This window comes from Lepidochelys kempii, chromosome 6 (assembly GCF_965140285.1).
Source record: "Lepidochelys kempii isolate rLepKem1 chromosome 6, rLepKem1.hap1, whole genome shotgun sequence".
In the NCBI taxonomy this organism is placed as follows: Eukaryota; Metazoa; Chordata; order Testudines; family Cheloniidae; genus Lepidochelys; species Lepidochelys kempii.
Window position 1 is genome coordinate 15,838,184 of NC_136385.1, and position 27,971 is coordinate 15,866,154.

The following is a 27,971-nucleotide window of genomic DNA, read 5'->3' on the forward strand; positions in this document are numbered from 1 at the left end:
CAATTGCTTTCAGGCTTGCTGCACTTTGCAGAGGTGGCGGCCGCCCCTGCTGCCTTTCAGCACCGTGCTGGGGGCTCCCTCCCCACCCCTGAGATGCTGAGTTGGCTTCCTGGAGACTGCAACCACAAGCCAGAAAACAAGAGCGAGAGAGTCTTGTGTGGGAGCCACACACCAGACAGAGAACGACGAAAGAGCCTGGTTTTGGCCCTCCCTTCCCAGCCTATAATGCGATCATGCTGCAGCCTGTGCCAGTGACAGTGATGGACGTGCTGTGGGTATCTCTGGTGGCTCTTTTCCTGATGGCGCCCAGACAAGGTACCCAGCCCTCTCTCCATCCCCGCTTCGTTCCCTTCTCTCTGGGCCAGGATCCCCATGGGTTGAGCCTCTTGGCCGAGCTCTCCGGCCAAAGCACTGTTGTAGGATCCGGCCCTTCCTCTCAGCCTTCTGCATTGCACGCACTCTGGGCCAGGCCCTCAGCTGGGGTAGGTCTGGGGACTGAAGTCTTCCCTTCTCCCACATCATAGGCACAGCGGGGGGAAGGTCTCTAAGCTGCCGTCAGGTGGGCGAGATGTGAGGCCCCATCCCCTCTTCTTCACCCACTTCCTCTTTCCCTCCACCCCCTCCCAGGATACATGGCACCCTGCAGAGCCAGCCCCCTCATCCCTTCCCAGCAAATACCCCAGCAAGGGCTGGTGGGAGGGAAGAGATCTGGCTGGGGATGTCCTGTTCTTTCCCGCCTGCAGAAATGCTGTCCAGCCCAGCTTAGCGTGGCACCTAACCCTGACCCTTGTGCGGCAGCCAGGCCAGATAAGCTCCTGTCCCCCCCACTCCTGGAGACAGAGCTGGGATAGGGAAGGGTGGCCATGGGGTCCTGAGGTGGAACTGGGGGGCTCCGTCTGGTACAGAGGGAGGTGAGACTGAATGTAGAGCCGTATCGGCGAGGCCAAGGGATGGTTACCCGGGCCTAGGGACAGGCTCGCAGTGGGGATTGCCAGAGAGATGTGGCTCTAGAAATGGCCATTCTCACGCAGAGGGGCATGTTCCAGAGGACGCCGGCGAGGTGCAGAGGTGTTATGTTACTGCTATGCTCTGTTGTGGGGGTCTTGCTATCAATATCAGCAGCCATCGCCCTTTCTTCTCTGGATACCACCTAAGCGTAGAACAGTCGGGCCCCGTGTAGCGCAATCTAGTGAGGACAAGGCACCCGAGCAATTTCTGTCGGGGTCCCCAGTGCAGAACTGATTGCTTTAGGGAGGCCCTTCCTGCTCCCCACACATCGCAGTCCCTTTGGGCATCCTTCAGGCTGAGAGGATCTAGTGTTTTCCAGATGAAGGGCCAGGCACACAGCTGGTGTAAATCAGCATAGCGCTACCCAAGAGCTGGCGCTACGGCCATTTACACTAGCCGGGGATCTGGCCCCTAATTAAATTAATCAAAGCACCATATAGCATCAGCGTCATTATTTATTATTCACCCAGCCCCAGAAATGCGTGTGGCACTTTATACAAAACAGATCTCCGCCCCAGCCAGCATATAAATCCTCTTGTTCAGACTGTTACTATTGATTGATCTATTATTGTGGTATTGTTTGTTTCCTGTGTAACTGTGCCAACTGCCACGGCCTGTTTTACTTCTTAATCAGGTTATTTGCTGCTCGCTGCAGCCCTGTGTAATTGGGAGCATGGCACCTTTTCTTAGAGCAGTCTTCTCTTAAAGTGATCTTCGGGCGTGGCCCTGGGAAATGAATGCTGATGAGGATTTTATGGGAAATGAATTTATTATTTTTGTTGGACGGGGGGAGAGGGAGAGTCTCATCCCACTTCCCAGTGAGACAGTTTCCATGTCACAACCTCTTCTTCCCCCCCGCCCCATCACAACTGCTGCTGGTTCTCCCCCTCGCTCAGTAGATAGAAAGAAGCCTGAACTTCCATAGCCCTAAAGATCAGCATTGAGCCCTATTGCTGGTCCCTTACTGAACCTGCATAACTAGACGAATTCAGTCTCCAGGGCTGTAAATTTAGAGCCTTTTCCCAGCACTAAATTCACAATGAATTAATTATTATTAATAGCCTGACTTTAACCCCCACCCCCCTGCCCCAGATCACCATGTGTCTGTTGAATTCTGTCCTTTATTCTTAATCACTTAATCACTGGAGACCATTCAGAAGAAAACAATTGTTGCTAGAATCCAGTCCTATTATTATTTCTTAACTATCCTGCAATGGCTTTATTGATGCAGTGAAGTCTCAAGGGACCAAATCCTCTTACGGTGTAAACTGATCTAGCTTCATTGAGTGTGTTGATTTACACCTGCTAAGGATCAGGCTCATTATACTGTATCAGCAAAGCCATGATCGGATATTTAAGAAATAATAATAGGACTCAATTCTGGCAATGCTTTCCTCGACATTTTCTTCTGATCATCTGTTTCCATGAAATCATCTCAGAGTAAGAAACTACTGACCATGTCTGTCCTATTGACTTTGGCGCACTCGATGAAGGTATCCCAATGTAAACATGGCATCACTCATTTAACAAAATCAATACATCAACAATCAGATTAATAAGCGCTTTGGGGGCAGGGATCCGTTGTATAAAACTCCAGCGCTATGGAAATGATTAGCAACAATAATACTTGCTGTCTTTCCTCAAATCATTATTCAACTAAACATCACCCTGTGAGATTAATGTCAGGTGTGATGTCCATTTTAGTCATTTGTAGAAAAATCACCTACCCGCTCCTGGTCCTGTATAATTGGTGTTGTTGAGTTAGATATTATATTTGGCAAGAGAAGGATTAATTCTATCCTATTAATTTTAAATGCATTTTATATCCCTAACAACATAACATAGCTTTCATGGTAACACGTAGGGCTAGGTTTTTAAGGTGTTTAAGCACCTAACTCCCATGGGTCTTAGCCTTATTATAGCCTCTTCAATATGCTTAGAGACAATGAATAATAAATATATTATAAAACATTATTATGTATCTATATTTCAATATATATTGGTCCATATGGAAAGGATCTTGCATTCTGGAATATAGCAAGTACATACCGCATTTTCTGCACAATCTCTCAAATTAACAGCAGGTTATAGAAACCCTTTGAAGTCAACAGTTATACTGGGGATCCATTTTTCCTTTGACCTTTACATACAATAGTTTGCTGTTCTTTACAATTGCGTTAAGAAAACCTTCACTCTGATCTGTCCATTGGCGCCATCTTAGCACAAGAGCAGAAATATGTCACCATATTATACAGAAGGTGCCAAATGCTGAATATCTTCCTCTGGCTGACAGTTCCCGCGAAGGTGGATTAAATATGTATATACGGCCCCCATCACCATAGCATCTGGATACTTCACAGTCATTAATATATTTATCCCCACAGACACCTCAGGAGGTAGGGATGTGCTATTGTACCCATTCTGCAGAGGGGGAATGGAGAGTCAAAGTGACCTATTCCAGGTCATTGAGGGAGCTTGTGGCAGAATAAGAAATTGAACCAGAGTTTCCTGAGTCACAGGCTAGTAGCCTAAGCACTGGGCCATCCTGATGTGGATAACATGGGGTGGTAATAAGGGGATAAGGATCAGATCAGATTTGCTGTGTGCAGTCCATTTCAGACACCGGGTGCCGGCCGGCGATTTTTCTGTGTTGTGTCCTTTCCCCGGCCAAAGAAAACCATTTCTTCCCATCGCTGTGGAAATACCCTGACTTTAGCCATCGGCCTACATCCCCTGCAGTGAGGAAGTAGAATAATTAATTCAGACAGCATAGCATTTCTAGTGATAAACATCAAAGCATTCACAGCTGGAGAGTCTCTAGCTCAGCCAAACTGTCTACTCCCTGCTAAAAACCCTCCATAAAATGGTTTGTTGGTATATGTTATATCAACAAAGATCCTGGGAAAGCCAGCAAGGTTAGAGTGAAGGAGACAAAACTAAAATGATACAAGGCCCCAGGGGCATAGCTTACCCAGAGGGAATGAGATAAGAGTGTTTAGCCTAAAATAAAGCAATGTTAACAATGAGATTTATTAAGCTGTGGAATTGCCTCCCAGGGGAAGTCCTGTTGCTTGGAATAATTGGAGTGAACAGAGCACTCAAGGAAGCAGGGGCTAGACCTGTGCTGTCTGGAAGTGGATGAAGTGACCTGATTTTTTAAAACCAGCCTTGCTGGTGGTGCTGTCATTTTTTTCATGCACCATCAGGCGCGGGCACGAATTAGAGCAGCTGCCTGCAAATCAAAAGGCAGCTGGGCATCCACCTGCCATTTTCTAAGGGCACAGTCTGTTGGCATCGGTGGATTTAATAATGAGGCGCACACTGGCTCTTCCATCTCTGATTCTGACAGCTGCAAAAGTGGCCGCTATGTACTCCGTTTTTGGGCGTACAACTGGACACAGCCCCTTGGAGCTGTGGTGGCTAAGACCTGGGGCCCTGTAGCAGCCTCACACTGGGCACTCGGTGTCAGTGGCTGCTTTTGAAAATTTGTGTCTATGGACCAGATCCTCAGCTGGCGTGAACTGAACTTTTGCTTGAGAGGTAACTGCAAAGTTGTACAGCTCTCTCCTGCAGCAGGCAATTTCCTGCTGTCTAGCCTAGCTTTTGCTTTGCTGTGTTTCGTCCCATCTCACCTGGTTACAACCAAAGCCCCTGCTTGCATCCCAGGGTTCCGCTGTCCCAGCATTCACCCCATTGCTCCAGAGTCACGGCTGTCATTTAAAAAGAAGAAAAGGAGTACTTGTGGCACCTTAGAGACTAACCAATTTATTTGAGCATGAGCTTTCGTGAGCTACAGCTCACTTCATCAGATGTTTACCGTGGAAACTGCAGCAGACTTTATATACACACAGAAATCATGAAACAATACCTCCTCCCACCCCACTGTCCTGCTGGTAATAGCTTATCTAAAGTGATCAACAGGTGGGCCATTTCCAGCACAAATCCAGGTTTTTGGAGGGTGAGAAAACCTGGATTTGTGCTGGAAATGGCCCACCTGTTGATCACTTTAGATAAGCTATTACCAGCAGGACAGTGGGGTGGGAGGAGGTATTGTTTCATGATTTCTGTGTGTATATAAAGTCTGCTGCAGTTTCCACGGTAAACATCTGATGAAGTGAGCTGTAGCTCACGAAAGCTCATGCTCAAATAAATTGGCTAGTCTCTAAGGTGCCACAAGTACTCCTTTTCTTTTTGCGAATACAGACTAACACGGCTGTTCCTCTGAAACCTGTCATTTAAAAAGAAGAGTGTTTCTAACCCTTCAGGTCGTGAGGATAATACCAGCGATGGGAACCAAGCGTCACCAGTGCAGAAATTCCTGCCTGAGGGTACGTCTACACTGCAAAAAAAGACCTGAGGCAGCTGACTCAGGCTCACAGGGCTCAACACTACAGGGGCAATTGATTTGGAATTGTGCTTTAGGGCTAAAAATAGGTGCGTGGACATTCCTGCTTGGGCTGGAATCCGGGCTCTGAAACCCAGAGAGGAGGGAGCGTCTCAAAGCCTGGGATGCAGCCTGAGGGGGAACGTCTACACTGCTATTTTTAGCCCCCTAGCATGAGCCCAACTCAGTTGACCCAAGCTCTGAGACTTGCGGCTGCTGTGGGTTTTTTGCAGTGTGACGTACTCACTACAGTTACTGCAGAGATGGACATTATGATCTGGTATCTTTTTTGTTCTTTTAGTCAGTCTGCTTTTGCCAGTCAGTTTCCTTGCTTGGCAGTATCTCAGTGGGATTCTCTATGGCTGATGATTGATCCCCCGCTGCTCTGTCACCTGAGGCTACTGGCAACAGCTTAAATCAGCTTATAATCAGAACTAAACCCCAAAAGACTGGATGGCTCTGGAGAAAAGAAACGGCACGTGAAGGCTTTACCTGAGTGTGCCGAGAGCCTGAAAAAATAGGTGTGAACTGCCCCATCCTCTTCAGCCAGGCCTTGGGGGATTCTGGAGTTCAGCATTTCCGCTGTGCAGTCGGCCATTTTGTTGCAGCCACGCGCCCGGCATTTTGTTTTCTGGCTCCCTGACCAGCTGGGACCTGCCAGCAGCTGCCTGTTGCTTGGCAGCTCTTCCAACAAGGGGGAGTTAACTTGGTGACAGGACGGGATCCATGGAGCCAAGCAGTAGGGGGTCAGGGATCCAGAGTCCAGGAGTAGCCAGGTAGAGGGGCAGCCAGAAGTGTAGATCTGTCTGTGTGGGGGCTGGGAATGGGAACCACGGGTGTCCATGGTGATCGACTACATTAATATTGCTGCAGGGCACAGAGGTTGTGGCCACAAGTTCTGGTCCATTGTGTGACGGGCAAATGTGACACTGCTTATACCCCCATGGATCCACCTCCAAAATGCCTCTCCTCCTGGAAACCCATCAGCAGACAGAGCCGGGTGTTTGCGCCTGATGCTGGGTAGGAGTCGGAAGAGGGAGTGGATAACCTAGGCAGTCTCTGACTGGCATGGGCCACTGGGATAACCTCAGCCGGGCTTGGGCAGCTGGTTAGTTCCACTGCCCAGCTGACCTCACCGTTCTAAGGTTTGCTTTTATATCTGTAGCTGCAATGTCTCCTTTCTCAGTGGCAGGCCGTAACTCTGTCTCAGCACAGCTGACTTCTGGAAGCAATCTCTCCCACTCCCTCATCTCCCATCCTTGGGATCCCTTGTCCATCCTTCCAGACTCTTATCACGTCATCACCCCGTATCTAACACATGACAGTGTCCCTCAACAGGGGGCCCAGGCTACACAGGACTGTCACCCAAGGGCGCTTTAAATGAGAGGTGCCTGGCTGCCCAGTTCACTCTTGAGCTCTGGCTGCAGTGGCACGAGGAGTCTGTGCCACTTGCTGACATGTTTGTGTCACTGGGTTATTGTAGCCACTCTCCCTGATGAGTGACTAACTGGGTTAGCGCTTGTGATTCCCCGAGGAGGAGGACTTAACTGAACACGCTGGAGAGTCTCACTTCATTTCCCAGCAGCGGCTCCAGTGTGGTTCCAGAGCATGTCTGCAGCCTGGTGCACAGATTGCCTTGTGTGGATACAATCCAGGCAGCCCACACGCTGGGTTATTGGAGCCCTTCCATGTGGCTTTGACTGCGTGGATCAGAGCTGCAGCTGGTGTAAACCAAAAAATGATGATTCACACCAGCTGAGGATCAGGCCCCCAAATACCTTGGGAGTTAGGTTGATGGGAATTAGGAACCTAAATATCTGTTTTATTTGTCCTCCCCCTGCCAAACACACTCTGAACATGAAGGGCAATTCAGTCACAACGAACCAGGCGCCGATTCTGCAAACACTTAGGCACCTGCTTAACTTTAAGCTTGTGAGTTGTCCCATGGTTAATGTGAAGCCCATCCCTAGGTGTTTGTGGGATCAGGGCCTGTGGCGTGTCAATTATTTGGTCACTTTGATTACATAGGGCAGCAGAGCCAAGAAAATGCAAGGAACCCCACCAAACCTAGTCTATATAGTGATGGTCCAAGAGTAGCTATCTGCATGCCAGGGAGTAGCTTACCACCAGATGCCTAGGTTCTCAGCCTGTGAGACACCCTCCGGAAGTGGGTCATGACCCATCCTAACTGGGTTGTGGCTAGAACTGGGTGGAAAATTCTGATGTTGATTTTGACAAAAGATGGGTAAATGTTTCCATTTTCCGACCAGCACTGTCCCTGCTTGGAAAATTGCAACATTTCAATGAAAAACGGAAGAAAGTCATCCATGGATTCCCCCTTCTCCAACATCTCTAGTGGAGTTTAAGTGAAAGGAATTGACAACCTAGTGAATACATGCGAGGTCAGATCCTCAGCTGGTTTTCACCAACTTCAACAGAGTTATGCAGTTCAACACCACAGCAGAGGATCTGACCCAATGTGCCTCATCAACATGAATAAATTAAGGCCAGAAATTAGAAGGTTTCTAAATATCAGAGGGGTGTTGTTCTGGAACAGCCTCCCAATAGCAGTTGTGGAGGCAAACCTCTTAATTTATTTTGAGAGAGAGCTGGCCTAATGTATGAGTGTGATTGTATGACAGGGTTGCCTGTGCTGGTGGGGGGCTGGGCTCCAGAGCTTTGGGTCTCACTTCGGTTTACATCTTCTGCTCCTAAAACTCATGCTTCAGGGTTTCAGCCAGCCACCTGCAGGGGTCAGGAAGGGATCCCACCGCAGTGTGTTCTGGGAGGTTTTGTATCTCCTTCCTCTGAGGCATCAAGGATGGTCATGGCTGGAGGTGGGACAGTGGGTTCAGAGGGCTATGAGGTGTGGCACCTACCATTCTCTCTCTCAGGTGCTTGGCTGGCTCGTGCTTGTTCATGTGCTCAGGCTCTGACTGATCACCACCTGTGGGGATGGGAAGGAGTCTTCCTCCAGGTCAGATTGGCAGTGACCGTGGGGATTTCAATTTCCTCTGCAGCACGTGGGTGGGGTCACTTGCCAGGATTTTCTGGGTGTATCTCACTTAATCATTTCCCTGCCACTGCAGGGGCCTTGGGCACTGGGGCACCTCGGTCCTTCCTATTCTCTGCCTGTGGCACATAACAGTCTAGTCTCCTGTGGGCTGTAAGACTTTGGTCCAGTTCCGATTGCTGGGTTTAATGTGCAGGTGGTAAGGGGTGATGGTGGCCTGTGATCTGCAGGAGGCCAGACCAGATACCCTGGTGGTCCCTTCTGGCCTTAAACTCTATGGTTCTAGTGAGTGTTGTCAATTCTCATGATTTGATTGCCAGTCTTGCAAAAGTAGTTATTTTTCTTCAACTCCAAGCTCCTGGAGTCATGTTATTTTGGGAGAATCTCAGCTTTCATTGCAAAGTAAGTTGCTAACGCTCACAGTTGAGGAGAAAAGCTTGAAAATGCGACCAAAAAGTTCATAAATGAAGAAAGCAAATCTAAAGAACCTAAAATGGATTTTTTTAAAAAAAAAATCTCATGATTTTTAAGCCAATTTCATTATATGGGGCATGGTGGTTATTTTTTGAAGACTTGGATTGGCCATGCTGCACTATGGTTTGGTTAAAATCTAAGTCACAGTCGCTTTTGAAACACAGTTGGTGATGGGATGAATTTTCAGCTGTTTGGTGGGTCACAGACCCGCCCCCCCCCCCCAAAAAAAATTAGTTGAGAGTTGCTGGTCTGGCATATAGAACAGGGACTGGATATCCAGAGTTCTTGATTCTGAGCTCTGCCACTAATTCTCTATGAGTCCTGGAGCAAGTCATTTAATCTCTGAACCTCTGTGTGCCCACCAACAAGAGTCAACTTCTATAGAACCTCCTGTCCCTACTCCCTCCCACCCTAAGCAAGACCCCTAGTTGCCCCTGACTTGGGAAGCCGGTGGTTCTTTGCCACCTGGGGTTCCTGCACACTAGATAAATCTCCTAGCTTCTCCTTTAGGGCAAGTTCTGGCTTATTTGCCTTGTCTGAAGAGCTCAGAGAAAAGGCCAGGGATCTGGCTCACAGCATTTCAAACTGCTTGAGATGATCGTGCCATCATAAGCCAAAAATCATGAGGAGGAGTGGAGAGTTTATTTTACCTCTGTATTTAGCACTGGTGTGACCACCGCTGGAATGCTGTGCCCAGTTCACGTATCTGCAATTCAAGAAGGATGTTGATAAATTGGAGAGGGTTCAGAGAAGAGCTATGAGAATGATTTAAGGATTAGAAAAAATGCCTTATAGTGATACATCAAGGAGCTCAATCTATTTAGCTTAACAAAGAGAAGGTTAACAGGTGACTTGATCACAGTCTATAACGAACAAATATTTAATAATGGGCTCTTCAGTCTAGCAGAGAATGGTAGAACATGGTCCAATGGCTGGAAGTTGAAGCTAGGCAAACTGAGATTGGAACTAAGGTGTAAATTTTTAACAGTGAGAGAAATTAACCACTGGAACAATTTACCAAGGGTCGTGGTGGATTCTCCAGCACTGACAATTCTTTAGTCAAGGTTGGTTGTTTTGCTAAAAACTCAGCTCTAGGAATGATTTTGGGGAAGTTCTATGGCCTGTGTTATACAGGAGGTCAGACTAGGCCATCATAGTGGTCCCTTCTGGCCTTGGAGTCTACGAATCTATGAAATTTTCCCATGGAAAACTTTGATTTTTGTCAAAAATGAAAAAAATGGGTTTCAGCCAAAAATTTTCAGTTTTCTGATGAAAAAATATAAAAATAAAAATAAAAAAGGAAAGCAGAGACTTTACACACACTCACAAATTAATCAGTCAGAAACCCAGTTTTCAGTTGGAAAAACATTTTGGTGGAAATTTTTCAATCGTAAACAATAATAATAATTATTAATCATGATAATAATACAAAAATCTTAAAGCAATACAACAGCCTTAAGTGAAAAGGGTTATAAAAGTGCGGATAATGATGATAATGATTATCTCCATGGTGCATATGCCGTAAACACATCCTCCCTGCGAATGTTCCTCTGTGTGTGTATATTTCACTGGCTTTTCTCTGGCACTCATCATATCCAAGCGCATCATGAACATTCCGGAATTAAGGTCCCTTTTTTTCCATTCCCTGGACCTTGGTTTAGTCCACATCCCGCCTCCCACTTCTGATCATTGGTCAAAGCCAAGCTGTGGTTTTTCTAAGCCTGGCCCTGCTCCAACTCCTCTAGATTCCTCTCAAAAAGGAGTCTCTGTCTGCACCTAGCTGATCTGACACACAGAGCTCGAGGGGCCGTTATGCAGAGATGCAGGTGCAGAGAGACTAAGGCTTTGGAGAAATGAGGTGATATGGGGGAGGGCAGGGAAGTCAGCAGGAAATAGGATCCACTCTGGGCCATGCTGCTAAGCTACAGAAAACAGTTATTGTCTCAAAGACTTACTCATGCTGAGTAGCACTTTTCTGTAGTTCCATGTAAGCCCAGTGGGCCAGATCCCCAGCTGATGGAAGGCTGTGTCACTCCATGGGAGTCAGTGGGCCAGATCCCCAGCAGGTGCAAATTCCCCTTCAGTCCTCGGACTCTGCTGAGCCCACTGGGATGCTATTCAGCGGAAGGAGAAGCAGAATGGTCTGAAGAGGCTGAATGAAAGCCCAGGCTTGGGAGTCAGGAGCTCGCTTGCTGTTAGGCCTTGGGCAAAATACCTGAGATGATCCAATGCTCGCTGGAGTCACTGGAAAGGCTCCCACTGACTGTAGTGAGCTTTGGAACAGGCCTTTAACCTCTCCAGGCTTGTCTTCACAGCACAATCAAAGTTCCCCTGAGCCAATGGCTCATTGGGCTGATGCAGTTAAATCATGTTAATTTCACGCACAAAGGAGTGATCATGTCCAATTGCCTTTGGCTGCCTTAACCCAATGGGCCAGCTCCCCATTCTGCAGCTCAGTGAACTGGAGGTGGCGTTTCAGTGTGAGATCAAGCGAGACTCGAACCCACGTCCTTCAGGGTTGTAATCAAGAACCTTAACAACTCAGTCATGGCTCCTCTTAATTATTAATTAGTTAATTAATTGGTGAGTTTATGTTCTTGTGCCTGGCCTCCTGCCTGTGGATAATGACACTCGACCTAGCGTGTGGGAGGACTTTATCCATTTGCGTTCTTAAAGATCTTTGGGCGACGAAAGTCCTAGCAAGGGAAAGTCTTGTTACGAGTGGGAATAACAAGGAGGGAAAGAAAATGAAAGACACAGTACCCCCAGAATAAGCTAAGTGGAGCTGAAAAGAGAGATCAGTCATTCCCAGCAATGAGAATTCAGGAAATTCTTGTGTGTGAAATGAAGTCTGACTCGCAAATCATCAGGCCTGGCATGCGGAGGAAAATGAGGCCAGGAATAGTTGTGCGCTCTATTTCCAAATTCTGCCCAAAGGGAGACAGATAGGCGAAGTCAATGCGAGGTCTCAGTTCCTCATCAGCAGAATCAGAACAATTTCCCGAGTCACTGCTGTCTTTGTCCTCCTTTCCCCGCAAGGCAAAGCGACAAAGCTCTGGGAGAGCCCTGACTTTGTTTTAATCCTCAAAGGCGTATTCGTGCTCACGCTACCTTGCCGAGTGTGCACGCAACCCCCTGTTGAATGCAGTGTGTTTCCGTGGCTGCAGGAGCAGATTCTGTTCCATGCTGCAGAGTCAATTCAGAGAGGTCAGGAATCTCAAAGATTCAGAGATGATCATTTCCACCTGGGTGGCTCAGGTTGCATTTGTGCAGGAACGATTCTTGTTCTATACAGGGCTGTTGACTGCATGCGGTTCATGCCTTGCTGCCAGGAAACTCACTACGTGATGCCAGGAAGGTGTGTAATACATTGTTGTTAGTATTTGTGTTCTGTATCCCCATTGTGCTTGGTGCTGCACAAACCCATAGTGAGAGACACTTCCTGCCCAGAAGAACTGACAGACTAGATGGAGAAAGGAAGATTCTTATCCCTGTATTCCATCCTTTCTTCTCGATTAACAGTGTTTCATAGAATGGTTTTCAGTGTCCTGAGTGCTGGTTTCCCAGAGCCTTTATCATTAGTATGGTGGGGGAAGGAAGCGCTTTCAGCTAAGAGATGATGCAGTGGAGAGTTACAGGAAAGCTGGAAGCAGATGCAAAGGAGAAGGCTCTCACTCTGAGATTGTGGGAGAGAAAGTGAGGCATCCGAACAGAGAGAACAAGCAGGGAAATGGAGCTACACAATGTGGATACAATTTAGAAATAAGAAATATAACTTTGGCCCCAGTCTTTAAACAAACAGGGTGCCGGAGCATTGGGATGGGAGAAAGGGGTCGAGGAACAGAATTAAAATGCTAGAAATCAGGGAGAAGTCCTTCACAGGAGATTGAGGGTCATAGCAATAGATGTCAAACAGGAAGGCATGGATTGGATTTCCAGTCAATGCAAAGATGGGTTATTTCCCATAAACCCCAGAGCTCACCCACTACTTCATCTCCCTGGTCTCTGCCAGGTACTTTTGCATCCTTTAAAGTCTAACCCCAGTTTGTCAGAAGCATTGTCTGCATCAGAACAGCATCTGCTGTGCTGCTTGCTAGGATGAAATGATCTGAGGAATGAATCTCCATTCTCACGCTCCAGGGCATACACTGGTGACCCAACAGGGGTCAGGAGCACAACTGGGTGAAATTATTCATTGGCAACTTTTTATGGCATACAACGAAAATTCAATAACTCCAAAACCTTTCATGAGTTCATGTTATTTTCACCAAATTGTTTTCAGTCAGGAAAAAAATATACTTTAAAAATTCAGAGAAAATTGAAATGTGTCAATTTTTTGGTTCAAAATGACTTTTTCTTCCAACTTTCCTTTAATTTTATGTTTTAAAAAAAACATCAAAACCATTTTAAATGATCCAGACATTTCATTCTACCCCAAACTGGTAATGTGTAAATCAAGATTGGATGTTTAAAAAAAAAAAAAAAAAAAAAGCTCTAGGAATGATTTTGGGGCAGTTCTCTGGCCTGTGTTACACAGGAGGTCAGACTAGATCATCATAGTGGTCTCCTCTGGCCTTGGAATCTATGAAAAATAGTTCTGTGTGAAACATTTTGATTTGCAGATTTTTTTTATTTTTGGTTCAAACTGAATCAAATCCCTTCCCGCCCCCACTCCCCCACTCCGGGGACCAATTATTCAGAATTTCCAGCAAATAAAAAAATCCATTATTTGCCCAGATCTGGTTAGGAAGGCCCCTCCCTCCATGCCATAATTATTATTTTGATTATTATTTGTGTTACCCTAGCACACAGGGGCCCTTATCATAGACCAGGTGCCCATTGTGGTAGGTACAGTACGAACAGGAGCCGGTGAACACTGTTAGAGGCGGGGCAGCAAAAACAGATACAAGGAGACGCTCTGCAGATCAGGAAATAGTCTGAAAAGGAAAGACTCTACCAGCTTGTCTGTCACTGCGTCATCGTAAAATGGGCTGTTATGATGATGAGACGTTGACAGTTGCTGTTATTCCTCACGTCGCTCTCTTGCTGTGCAAGGCCCTTTGCAGACACGGCATGATCCCGTCTCCAGAAAGCTTACAACTGAAATGGAAAAAATTCAAATGGTTGGAGTGGATGGGGGAATGAAGGGATGGGATATCAAAGCAGAGGGTTGGGTCCTGATGCCCCTACTCCCACTGGGTCACTCTTGGTTCTACATGTTGTCAGTGGGCCATCCAAGGTATGGCTCAGTGGGAATAAAGGGTACCACAGCCTGCTCCAAGTGGTGGGGGTTGGCAGGAGGCTTGTTAGAGTTGATATAGGGAGGAATCCCATTGTCCATTCACATGAACAGGCTTCTTTATGGTGAGATCCCACCGGGAGCCTAGTCGAAGGGTGATGAGAGGAGTGAGGTGAGTGGGGGATGGGGCCAAAGGGAGAGGACTGGGAAGGGGGATTTGAAGGAGAGCCCGGCTGCTGGTTGCATTGGAGAGGAGGAGGCCGTCCCAGCTGGAGGGAGCTAAAGGGGGAAAAGGATGCCAGGCCAAGTCCTCAGCTGGTATGAATCATCATTGCTCTAGTGAAGTCAATGGCACTACGTTGATTTACACCAGCAGAACTCAGTGTGGTGCTGTCGAAATGCAAGGGCAGGGGTGTAGATGTGCAGGCTGTGTCAGCACAGGGCTCGCTGTAGCATTGATCAGGGAAGCCACATCGACAGACATTGCCTGGGTGAGTCTTTTCCGGGAACTGGTTGCCATGTCACTTCCCCTGTAACCCAGCCTGTGCCATTCAACTACCATGACTTTCCCAGCAGCTCAGAGCCCCAGTTGGGCTTTGCTGTTTTTTTCACCAGCTCCCTATAACACATGCACAGAGGTGAGCCCTAACCAAGCAAACTCCTGTTACCAGGGCTGGCTTTATTAGGGTGACCAGACAGCAAGTGTGAAAAATCAGGACAGGGAGTGGGGGGTAATAGGAGCCTATATTAGAAAAAGACCCAAAAATCGGGCTGTCCCTATATGATAGGGACATCTGGTCACCCTAGGCTTCATTAGCTTCAGAGCACTCTGCTCTGGTGGAGCTTGGGAACTTGGCTGTAGTTCTATGGAGTTTAGGAGCTCTTCAGGTGATCTGATCCCCTTGATCATCTGACGGCTTCAGATGTCCTCCAAGACCTTCAGCTAAGTGGGGCTCATCAGACTGATGGGTTCCCCCACAATATTATTGGATCTTGATGCATTTTGGTTGCGTGAGACCTTCCCACAGAACAAGAAAGAAATGACCAGCCACTGAAAACATACATTAACATAGCTAAGACCGTGCTAGATTGATGGAAGAATTCTTCCATCATAGAATAGAATCATAGAATATCAGGGTTGGAAGGGACCTCAGGAGATCATCTAATCCAATCCCCTGCTCAAAGCAGGACCAATCCCCAATTTTTGCCCTAGATCCCTAAATGGCCCCCTCAAGGATTGAACTCACAATGCTGGGTTTAGCAGGCCAATACACAAACCACTGAGCTATCCCTCCTCCCGTTGACTCAGCTACCACCTCTCCAGTAGGTGGATTAACTACAGCGACAGGAGAACTCCCATCGGCATAGTGAGTGTTTACGCTAAAGCATTATGGTGGTGTATACCCTCCGACTGGCTCCACATTTGCAGCAATCTACTCTATCGCACTTGATTCTGTCTGTCCAGCCATCTATCGAGGCATTTGTACCTCACTCATTGCTCTAGCATGGCTCATGGCCCAGAGATCCCTCAGCAATTTTAATGGCTAGGAATCTTACATTGGCCAGAGGTCCCCGAGATCTCTCAGCTAGACTGTCTGTTCTCCTGAGATCGCCAGCCTCACTGAGTAACCTGGATAACTGGCCCCAGGTTCAGATCAGCTTCCAGAGTCTGTGGATGCTTCTCCAGAATGGAGCCATTCAGCCCAGGCCTAGACATTTGCTCAGGGTGGTTTCCTCTTCTGGATCTAAGTAGTCACCCCGGTGACAGAGATCTCATCCCGTTCTAACAGTTTCCATGTTTGTTCCAGTCCAGGCAAATACAACGTCCCCTGCCATCCCCTGGAACATCACACATGGTGGACACGGGAACACGTCTGCAGAGCCAGGTGAGGACACAGCGGGGAGGCTGGGGGAAGCCCCCTGGTGCTCAGTGTGACCCTCTCCATATGGAAAGGACAGGACTTGGGGCAGCAGACACCAAGGGGGGGTCCTTACTCAAGGTGATGGACACAAAGACTGTGTAGCCTCCTGGATCTCTAGCACCGAGGCTGGGTCTGCCAAGGGAGGGATTGCTGACTCCATCATAGTGAGGAGATGGAGCAAAGGCTGTGATGGGTGAGCTGCTCCAGCAGCACTGGGAGATGGGGGTACCCAGAGGGGTGCCCAGGTTAGGACGTGCAGTAGCACAGTGATCCCCGATACTAAGGGAGAGTGGAGAGATGGGGGTGCTCAGGTTATGCATGACAGCTGCCCAGCACTCCTTGTGCCTTGGTGGGACTCCTCACTGCTGAGACCAGCTAGCCTGTAGCTGTAGCTCAGAGCTGTTTTTTTGAGGTCACCATGGGGTGCTCACGCGCTCGTCTGTGACATTTGGATTGAAGAGGAAGGAAGCAGCGTGGGCGGCAGCATGTGGTGCACCTATCCCACCTGTAAAGAATTCAGCATCGCTCGCAAAGGGCGCGGGCTTAGTCACGCGTCTGAGCCCAGCCAATGCCCTTTGCTCCCACTAGCCGGAGCTGGGGATTTCTGCACCAGCTTCCACAGCGCTGCCCCACACCGGGCCCTTATGGGCTCCCCCCCCATGCTGCCCCATGCTCAGGCTTTATGCCCCCCTGAGCCCTGCCCCATGCCTTTATGGGCAGCCACCCCTCTGCCCCACCCCTTATGGGCAGCCACCCCGCTACGCAGGATCCCATATGGCTCTGACCAATCTCATGGATTATCTCTGAAATAATGTGTGCTGCCCTGCAGGCCTCTCAGGAGAGGGATCCGTCCGTTTGGTGAATGGCAGCAGCCGCTGCAGTGGTGCCGTGGAGGTCCATCATCATGGGCGGTGGATGCCAGTCTGCCAGAAAATGTGGGACAAGGAGGCCTCCCACGTGGTCTGCAGACAGCTGCACTGTGGGGAGGCAAAGGAGACAGCTGCTAGACCCATCCCCAGCCCTGTGTGCCCGCCCAGGTCAACACGCACAAAGAAAGCCAACCTGTCCTCTCAGAGCCTCTGCCCTTCCCTGCACATCCACTGCGTGGGTCTGGAGAGCACATGGAAGCAGTGCAATGTGTCAGAGCTGTGCTGTAGTGAGAAGCTGGCCAGCGTCACCTGTACAGGTAAGAAACGGATCCATCCCATGTCTTGTAGAGCCCGGGTTAGCCATCAGCAGCTTCCAATGGGAAACCATCCATGCACGCTGGCTGCTCTCCTCTTGCTGCTGCTTCTCTATCCCCATCATCCATCCATACTTCATGGTGAGGCCAGTCCAGCTCTGCCCCTGCCCATTGGCCAAAGCCCAGCCCTCCCAGCTGCCTGTTTCTGGCCCATGAGGCAGTCTTGCCCCTCCACACCTTGCAGGTTAGAAAATTGAGAGGGCCAGCAGGTCATTCCACCTGTGAACTCCATCGCAGCATCCCAGGTGAGTGCCCCTGCATGCTACGCTCCTGATAAATAATTAAATGACTGATGGAGCTGAGACCAGATCCATCCACCCATCCACTGAAACCAGCTCCATGGATCCATCCATCCACCTATCCATGCATTGATACCAGCTCCATCCATCCATCCATCCATCCATCCCCATACATAACCCATCATCCATCCATTGAGACTAGATCCATCCATCTCCATACATAACCTACCATCCATTGAGAGCAGATCCATCCCCCATACATACCTCTTCATCCATCCTTTCTCTCCCTCCCTGTGCCTATCTCTCTCTCTGCCATTCCCAGAGCCCCTCTCTGAGCCATGCTCACTCCCCCTTTGCCCTCTCTGCCAGGTTCCCATTCTGTGCGCCTGGTTGGCGGGGGCAGTTGCTGTGAGGGCCGCGTGGAGGTTGAGGCGGACGGTGTCTGGGGCACAGTGTGCGACGACGCCTGGGACCTGGATGACGCTGGGGTGGTATGTCAGCAGCTGAGGTGCGGCTGGGCCGTCCAGGCTCCAGTGGCCTCCTTCTTCCGTAAAGGGACAGGCCCCATCCACCTGGATGAGGTGAGCTGTGCTGGGAACGAATCCTACTTGTGGGACTGTCCAGCTGAGAGGAGCCATGACTGCGGCCATAAAGAAGATGCCGGTGTGGTGTGCTCAGGTCTGTTCCTCTATCCAGAAGAGTGCACTTGTCCTTCTGTCTGGTGGAACACCCCCCACCTGTCTGTCTGGTGGAACATTACTGTCCATCTCTGTCCAGTGGAGGATTCCTGGCTGTCTGATGGAGAGCATCTGTCTGTCCACTTGTCCATCTGAAGGAGTGCTCCTGTCTGTCTGTCCATCCATTGGAGAGCTCCTGTCCGTCTGTCAGAGTACTCCTGTGTGTCTGTCCATCCAGTGGAGAGCTCCTCTCTGTCTGTCCACTAGAGCACTCCTGCATGTCCATCTGTCTGATGGATTGTTCCTGTCTCTGTCTGTCTTTCTGGGATGGGCAGTGAAATTAGACTCTGGCAGCTTGGGGAAGGGGTAAATCCCTCCTGCCTCCAGCTGGCTGCAGGTGCAGAGGGGTCTAAACTTCCATCGTGGGCAGCTCCTTAATGTCTGTGTTGCATCAGAGTGGGGACCCCTAGGCTGTTCCCTCTTTGCTGACCTGTGGCCCCCCTCATTTCCGCACAGAGCACCAGGAGTGGCGCCTGTTGGGGGGCAGGGACGCCTGCGCTGGCCGCGTCGAAGCTTATTACCGGGGCGTGTGGAACATGGTGTGCGACGGGACCTGGTACAAGGAGGAGATGGACGTGCTGTGCCAGTGGCTGGGTTGTGGCCCCTCTGTCCAGAAGCTGAGCTTCAACCACACGCAGGAGGGCAGGATGAACTACCTGTGCTCGGGGACTGAGGCCTCGCTGTCCTGGTGCCAATGGCACTACAACAACTTGAACCTGTGCCACCAGTCCCAGGCTGCCGGCCTGATCTGCAACGGTAATGCTGCCTCCTCACATACTCAACCCCCACCCAGACAGACCCGAGCAGGGATCGAACCTGCAACTCTCAGGAGAAAGAACACGCGTTGCTAAGGCTTGAGCTAGGGACAAGGCAGCAGCATCGCATTGTAATCTTTGAGACCAAGAGGGAGACATGGCCATACGTATGCCAGCGGTGCCAGGGACCGGGGGGAGAAGAAGGCAAACATGAGGGATGATAGAGGGGATGGATGGGGAGGTGGGACGGGGCAAAAGAGGCGGATGTGGGGAGTGATCCAGGGGACATGGGCAGGGTGGCAGGAGAGGGGAGGGAAGGAAGCGGATGAGGGGGGCAATCCAGGGGATGGGGGGGGCAGTGAGAGAGGGGAGGGTCTCCACCTCTGAATGGGTCTGTCCCTCCAGCCCAGCTGACTGTTCTTCTCCCTCTGTCTGTGGTGCCCCCAGGCTCGCTGGGCTTGCTGAACACATCTGCCGTGCCCCCCCTGGAGATGATGACTCCAGACACCGGGAGAAGTGAGTGTCTGGGGGGCAGACCCTCCCTGCCCTCCTGCAGTGCCTCTCTCCAGATCCCAGATGAGCCCTCCTCCACTGGAGCGGGAGGGGAAATTTGCCAGCCCTGCTGTAGGGCAAACCTCTCCGGGGTGACTGCACCGTGGGCAACTCTCCTCTGGCGGCACCCATTCCCCAGAGTGGGCAGCCAAAGAGGCCCCCCTCCCCTCAGAAGGATCCCCCGAGAGCCGGGGACTTGGCTTTGAGTTCCTCCTGCGTACCTGCTGTCAGCGCGCCAGTTCTGCCCATACCCAGTGCCCCCACCCCTGGCAGAGCCCTACACTGCGTGCACTCCCAGGCTTCCCCCTGCTACGGCACAGCCCAGAGAGCACCAGGGAGTCGGCCCTGCCACCCCTCCTGCGACCTCCCCCATGCCAAGTTTGGGGGGCCAGGAAGAGGCTCAAGGGTCAGCCCACAGCCTGTCCCAGAGAGCTCCTGAGCTGGGGTCCTGCACGGTGCTGGGAACTCCCCTGACATCAGCAGGGATGGGGCCCTGTGCCAGGCCCTAGTGGCAGTTCCCCTGTGTAGTGTGCCTCTCTGACTTGCTGTCTGTTTGTCTGTCCATCTGTCTGTCCCCTCCCTCTCTCCCCCCACCCCATTGCCAGGCACAGCTGAGCCACTATGCTGGGAAGCCAAGGCCCTCTCGAACTGGACTCTCCTCCTCCTCTGTGTCGTCCTGAGCCTTCTCTTCTTGGTCACCGTGCTGGCCTTCACTGCCGCCCTTCTGAGGATGAGGAGAAAACACGGTAGCTTTGCTGCCTGGGGCTTTGCCAGAGTGAGATTGGGCACTTGCAGGGCCAGGCAGAGCCATGGCCCGCCATGAAGAGGCGTCAGACAGGCCCTTCTGCACGGGGGAGTGACATCACAGGGGCTGCACCAGGCCAAAGCACTGGTCCAGGGTGAGGCCATTGGCAGCACCCAGCCATGGGGTGACATGGAACGGGGCCAGATCCCCTGCTGGTGTCAATCGGTCTTAGCTCCATTGGAGTCCATGGGCCCGATCCCAGTGGAGCTGCTCTGATCTACACCAGGATCTGGCCCTGGTTACCCGCTCAGGGGCTCAGGATTGTTTCGCCGTGGCTGCTGTCCTGTCCCCGAACGTCCAGGCAGCGCACAGGGTGTCACTCATGCTCAGCAGAGCAGTTCACCAGAACAATGGCAGCCTGCAGCATGAAAGGGGGAGCCAGCCCAGCACCAGAGCATAGGGCTAGACGGGACCTGTGGGGCATGCTGGACTAGTGCGGACCCCCTCCCAGCATGGGGGTGGGGGGAGCCCTGGCCTGGCTGTGCCAGGCCCTGTACGGCTTCACAGAGCAACCCATCTCCTTTCTCGCCCTCTCTGTTTGCAGCCCACACCGTGTCCTCTTCCTCATTAGCTGCCCCGGTCCTGGTGAATCATAGCGCACAGGGCACGGAGATGCCTGCAGGGGGTGCCAATGACTACAGGAAAGTGACCCCCAAAGCAGAAGGTAGCAGCTGTTGCTTGGCCTGCCCCCACTGCCCCTTCCCCACACCCCACCTCTCTGACCAACCAACCTGCTCCTCCCCCATAGCCTCCCACACTCTACCCCCTCACACCCAAGCTCTTTGCCTCCACCTCACCTTCCCCTCCCCCATACCCTACCTCTCTGTCCCCACCCCACCTTCCCCTCTCCTTGCAGCCCCTCCCATAAACTCTGCCCCCCCTCCTCTTCTCTGCCTGCCTCCCCTTCCCCTCCCACACTCTCTGCTCCTCCCCCCAACACCCCTCCCTGCCTGCCCCACATCCTGACTCTTCCCCACAACCTGCCTTTCAACCTGTCTCTGCCCCTCCCCTTCACCACACCTCTCCCTGCCTCTCAGCCCTTCCTGGTAGGGTTGTCAACTTTCTAATCGCACAAAACCCGAACACCCTAGCCCCGCCCCTTCCCCGAGACCCCACCCCCCCTCACTACATTCCCCCTGCCTCTGTGGCTCAATCTCCCCCACCCTCACTCACTTTCACTGGGCTCGGGCAAGGGGTTGAGGTGCAGGAAGGGGTGAGGGTTCTAAATGGGGGTGTGGGCTCTGGGGTGGGGCCAGAAATGAGGGATTCAGGGTGCGGGAAGGGGCTCTGGGCTGGGGCAGAGAGTTGGAGTGTGGAAGGGCTGCGGGCTCAGGGCTGGGGGTGCTGGTTCTGAGGTGGGGCAGGGGATGAGGGGTTTGGGGTGCAGGCTGGAGGTCCAGGCTGGGGGTGGGGCCGAGGGATTCAGACTGTGGGAGGGGACTGCAGGCTGAGGCGGGGGTTGTGGTGCAGGAGGGGGTGAGGGCTCTGGGGTGGGTCTGGGGATGAGGGGTTCAGTGTGTGGGAGAGGGAGGGGGCTCTGCGCGGGGGCAGAGGGTTGGGGTGCAGGGGGGGTGAAGGCTCTGGGCTGGGGGTGCGGGCTTCGGGGTGCAGAAGGGGGCTCTGAGTTTGGGAGGGGCTCAGGGTTGGGGCACGGGCTTACCTCAGGCGGCTCCTGATCAGTGGCACAGTGGGGCTCCAGCAGGCTCGTCCCTACCTGTCCTGGGGCACTGCGCTGAGCCCCGGGAGCAGCCAGCAGGTCTGGGCAGGGCAGGAGGCACTGCCCCACACTTGGCAAGGCATGGTCCAGGCAGGTCCCCCGGTAACCGCTCCCTTCATGCCCCTCTAGCAGAGCCGCTGGCTGTGCCCGCTCCTGGCTCCGAGGACTCCGATTCCGACTATGAACACTATGATTTCAGCAGCAAGCCGCCCGTGGCGCTCTCCACCTTCTACAGTGAGCGACCCCCAACCTGCACCATGCAGGCTCTTCGCAGCCTGGGGCTTCTGCCTCCCCATGGAGCCCTGCCTTCCCTCACACTGCCCTGTGCCAGACTGGGCTGCCCCCACACACACAGCTCTGCCAGTGCCTCCCCATCCTGACCCACAGCCACTGCTGCTCCAGCCCTGGGCTCCCCACCCCACAGCTCCCCCAATGCCCCCCATCCCTACCCACAGCCACTGCTATCCTAGCCCTGGGATCCCCACCCCACAGCTCTGCCAGTGACCCCCATCCCGACCTGCAGCCACTGCTATCCTAGCTCTTGGATCTCCACCCCACAGCTCTGCCAATGCCCCCCACCCCCCGACCTGCAGCCACTGCTATCCTAGCCCTGGGATCCCCACCCCACAGCTCCCTCAATGCCCCCCCTTCCAACCTACAGCCACTGCTATCCTAGCCCTGGGATCCCCACCCCACGGCTCTGCCAGTGACCCCCATCCCGACCTGCAGCCACTGCTATCCTAGCCCTTGGATCTCCACCCCACAGCTCTGCCAATGCCCCCCACCCCCCGACCTGCAGCCACTGCTATCCTAGCCCTGGGATCCCCACCCCACAGCTCCCTCAATGCCCCCCCTTCCAACCTACAGCCACTGCTATCCTAGCCCTGGGATCCCCACCCCACGGCTCTGCCAGTGACCCCCATCCCGACCTGCAGCCACTGCTATCCTAGCCCTTGGATCTCCACCCCACAGCTCTGCCAATGCCCCCCACCCCCCGACCTGCAGCCATTGCTATCCTAGCCCTGGGATCCCCACCCCACAGCTCTGCCAGTGCCCCCCCATCCCGACCTGCAGCCACTGCTGCTCCAGCCCTGGGCTCCTCACCCCACAGCTCCCCCAATGCCCCCCATCCCTACCCATAGCCACTGCTATCTTAGCCCTGGGCTCTCCACCCCACAGCTCCCCCAGTGCCCCTCAATCCTGACCAACAGGGATTGGGGACAGGGATATATGGGGGTGGGGTCAGAGGGATCGGGGGTGGGGGTAGGGGCCACAGGGGTTGGTTGGGGTCAGAGGGGATCCAGAGATCAGGGGGTATGGGGTTGGCTGGGGTCAAGGGGAGCTGGGGGCAGGTCAGGTCAGGCAGTACTGTTAGTGGTGATCTCCCAGCTCACCCCGCTAGGATGCTGGGCCAGGCGAGGTTTGCTGGAACCCTTTGCCTCTGGTTGCAGATTCACTTCGGCACCGAGCAGCGGACGAGACCCTCCCTGTGAGCGGCTTCCCCCCGGCACCTGGCCAGGAGGTGCTGAATGAGGGCCCGGAGCCCTGGGGCCAGCCAGAACAAAGACCCTGCGAGGGTAAGAGCTGGTGCTGCTGACTGGATGGGTGATAAGGATGAGAAGCACAGTACCAGGAAAGGGGCCCCAAAGCCCCAGCTGGGGTGGGCAGGGGCAATGCTAGAGCTGGGGCATCAGCTCCCCTGGTGTTCGCCTCTCTGTCTGGCTTATGCCAGTGCATGGGGTGGAGTGGAGTTTTGGCTGATGGGCCATTGCTGGGGCAGAGCAAGGGTGGGCCATTTCCCAGCTCTCCCCACACCCCGGGTACTGGGGCTAGGTGGGCAGGGCAGTGTTGCAAACCCTCCATCTAGCTCCAGGGGGCTCTCTGTAGCCCCCCTGGGTGGAGCAGGCTCGGGCACTGCCGGCATTGGCCAGTGGGAAGGCTGATGGAGAGGCCACTTCTCTTGCAGAGCTCCCCGCTGAGTCCAGCTCATCCTCTGAGGACAACTACTACAATAACGGCACCACCAGGCAGCAACAGTGGGGCAACCCAGCCCCTCCTCCCACCGGCAGCCTCTTAATGCCAGTGCCTCCTGCTCAGGGCAACAGTGGCTCCCAGCTCTCCTTCCAAGGTTAGCAAGATGGGCCAGCACCTGCTGGCTCTGACGGCCGGTGGGACCACCTCTGAGCGTTGGCCCTTGAGGAGCAACATCCCAGCACATCCTCTCCTGCCCCAGGAGAGGAAAGGGGAAGGGAGGGAAGTCTGGGCTGGGCTTGAGATCCAAGACTGGAAAATCCAACCCCTTCTGTTTGTAGAAGGGAAAATCATCCCAGGAGCAATGATTCTGCCCCAACCTGCCCAACAGTGCCTCCGTGTGTGCTGGGCCCTGGCCATCCCTCACAATCTCCAGGAGAAAGGCCTCCACAGAGCCTCCAGACTCTTCTCTGTGCATCGGTGGGACAGGGAAAGGTCACCCATGGGCCATTAAGTCTCTGACAATGCCCTGACCTGCGGTACGGGGAATCTCTTTTCTGGGGACATCAGGGCTGATGACCTGGTCTGGACTGAGACAGCTGATGGGAAACAACCTCTGTCCCCTCCTGCTGGATTTCCAGCAGGATAGTCACTCCTGCTGGATTCTCTGCTGGATAGTCACTCCCACTACCCTGCCAGGAGCCTGGAAATGCTCCTCACCCTCTGCACCAGAAGGGTGAGCATGTCCGGGGTTGTCTCCAGCAGGGCCTTCCGGAGCCGACAGCTCCAGCACCTCATCCGGAGAATGGTATGAAAACTTCCACAGCACAGAACACCAGGGAGCCCAGCCAGGGAACACATCGGGTGAGGAGAGGAGAGGAGAGGATGGAGGGAGCATGGGGAGGGAATTGCAGACCTACTGAGTGTGGAGCAGGCAGGGGCCCTGTGTTCCCAACAGCGCTGAGCCTAATTCCGGGGGCTCATGTGAGATAACATGATTCAGATCAGGTTACAGTCCACTCACAAAGACAGAAAAAGAGAATGCAAAAGAGGAATAGGAAAGGGAACGGATAGAGATCAACAGCAGGGAGGGGGTGGAGAAAGAGAGAGAGTGAGTAACCAAGGGAGGGACAGACGGATGACTGTGGAGATGGAGGGAGGTATGAGAGGTGGTTGTGTGGATGGAGGGAGGCAGGGAGGAAAGGTTGCTTTGGGGAGGGAGGGAGGAGAGGTGAGCATGGGGATGAATGGAGGGAGGCAGGGATGAGAGGTGGCTGTGGGGATGGAGGGAGGGAGGCAGGGATGAGAGGTGGCTGTAGGGATCGAGGGAGGCAAGGATGAGAGGTGGCTGTGGGGACGGAGGGAGGCAGGGAGGAGAGGTGGCTGTGGGGACGAAGGGAGGGAGGCAGGGAGGAGAGGTGGCTGTGGGGACGGAGGGAGGGAGGCAGGAACGAGAGGTGGCTGTGGGGACGGAGGGAGGGAGGCAGGGAGGAGAGGTGGCTGTGGGGACGGAGGGAGGGAGGCAGGAACGAGAGGTGGCTGTGGGGACGGAGGGAGGGAGGCAGGAAGGAGAGGTGGCTGTGGGGACGGAGGGAGGGAGGCAGGAAGGAGAGGTGGCTGTGGGGACGGAGGGAGGGAGGCAGGGAGGAGAGGTGGCTGTGGGGACGGAGGGAGGGAGGCAGGGAGGAGAGGTGGCTGTGGGGACGGAGGGAGGGAAGCAGGGAGGAGAGGTGGCTGTGGGGACGGAGGGAGGGAGGCAGGGAGGAGAGGTGGCTGTGGGGACGGAGGGAGGGAGGCAGGGAGTTGATGGGATCCGTTGTTTCAGGCTGGCCGGCTGTCTCCCAGCCATTGGGGAGCTGTGAGCCTGGGAGCGACAACTCAGAGGGCAGCGATTACGATGATGTCCAAGGCCTGGCGTACTAGAGCAGGGATGTCACTGCAAGTCTGTGCCTCCAGACCTCCCTCCTGCCTTCAACACAGAGGACAGCAAATCAGTGGGTGATAATTGAACCTCACATCCCTGCACTGCGTGTGTTTGATTAGCACAAGTTCAGCCATGGGGGGAAGGTTTCTGTGCGGGTCCCAGAACCAGCCCTGAATGGACCAGCATCTTCCAGTGCAGCCCCCATGGGTTCGGAAGGAGCTGCACTCCTCTACCCACTGGCAGCTCTGACCCTGAGAAATCCACGGAGACCTTCCCAAGAACATCCTCTTCCCAGCCCACGTTCTCTGCTGATGCCCAGCTAGCCCTGACCACTCAGGCCCATAAGTGAACCCCTGGTGTCTGGGGGGTGTCCGGGACTCCATCCTCAATGCTCAGGACATAGGCCAAGCTCTCCAGGATGGCTGCCAGGGCCGTGGGCTCTATTCCCCGCCGGGAAAGGTGCTTGGACACACGGTGATGGGCGCAGCACAGAGATCTAGCTGGAGCCCTAGGGGTGATAAGCTGGAGGTCAGAAGTCCTAGGGGAGCAGCCAGACTGCTTGGCTCCCTTTGGGACAGTGACTTAGGGGGCTGGGTTCAATCCTCTGTATGTAGATTCCCTGCAGCAATAACCAGTCCCCAGTGATTAGCCCGCAGACAGGAACTGGGGTGCTCAGATTCAATGCACAGGGGGTAGCTCCCCCAGGCCTCTGGCTTCATCCCCACTGGGCAGAAGCAGCTAGGAGGGGATGTTCCATACCTGGGTTCCAGCAATGGCTCTCTCTTGTCAGGGGGGCTGCCTATGAAATCCAAGCCCTTGGCTTTGAGGGGAAGGTCAGCCTGTGGTTGAGGCAGTGCCTGACACTCAGGAAGGCTGGTTTGTGTCCCCGGCCTTGCTGCTACCTCGCTGTTGGGAGTGCGGCCAAATCACCTCCCCCATCCCCCAGTTTCCCTGTTGGAGATGGGGATAATGCAAGTCTGCATTAATGGAACAGTGTTGAGATCCTGAGACAGAAGGTGCTGTCAATGGGCAAAATATCCTTTGAAGAACTGTGGGTGATGAATGAGGCCATGGAGGATGGTTCTTCCCTCTCCCCCAAGCGAGGGGCTGCTGGCAGTGCCAGGGGATTCACAGCTGCTGCCCATGCTGTACCCGCCTCCAAAGCTGTCACTGGAGAGAAGAGACTGGCTCCAACCTTCTATGGAGGGCTAAGGCTTTTAGGGATTTTTTTTCCTTGGAAAGTGTAGATGAAAATAGAAAAAAAAAAAATTTCATCGACATTTTTCCCTGAGATCTTCCTGGGTTTTCATTGAACAGAATCTTTATCTTTCCCCCACGAAACCCCAAAACCTTTCAACAGAACCGGCCCCTGCTGGGGGAAAGCCCTTTTTGCACCAAAAGAACTGTGTTGACAGGAGACTTCTGAGCAGCTGTAAGAGTGAGAATGAGACGCTCTGGGCTGCTTTCACTGGGGAACCCCGAGCACCCGGAACTGTAAAGTTTCCCTGCAGTCACTCACTGATCCTCCCCACAGCCCTGCCAGGTGGCTGAGGATTCCAATCTCTATTCTACATGGAGGGGAAAGTGAGGCACGGCTCGATGAAATGACTTGATCAAGGCCACCTACCGAGTCAGTTGCAGCTCCTAGCCCTATGCTTGTTCATCCACCCCCCGGGACACTCCTCTGTGGTTTGCTCCGGGGGCATTTTATTTAGCTAACAATTCCCTGCAACATGGACCTGGGACCCTGAATTGAAACCTTCCCCTCCATTCTTGGAGCAGGGGTGGGGGTGGGGGAAGAGGAGAGCTGCATGGAAGGATGGCAATAATGAATGTATCTTCCAGGATCTGGGAGCACAAGCACTGTGTAAATAGTGGAGCAGCATGTGGCTGCCGCATACGGCTGCTCCCTCACTCTCCCATGTGGCAGCACCATTGCAAGGCGTGTTGTGAGATTAAAAGGCTTTAACGAGAGGGGCTGGAAGGAG

At 53.0% G+C, this 27,971-nt stretch overlaps 1 protein-coding gene across 1 annotated transcript; it reads left to right on the forward strand.

The window, feature by feature from the left end:
* The first annotated feature begins 93 nt into the window (after positions 1–93).
* On the forward strand, positions 94–27,957 carry CD6 (CD6 molecule). The gene is given in 14 exon segments (XM_073350602.2): positions 94–181; positions 184–315; positions 15,927–16,004; positions 16,870–17,226; positions 17,892–18,200; positions 18,716–19,015; positions 19,462–19,530; positions 20,172–20,312; positions 20,916–21,035; positions 22,218–22,322; positions 23,540–23,665; positions 24,055–24,216; positions 24,822–24,923; positions 25,885–27,957. Coding segments are annotated over 14 exon segments (2,187 nt in total). The 3' UTR covers positions 25,983–27,957.
* Positions 27,958–27,971: the final 14 nt, after the last annotated feature.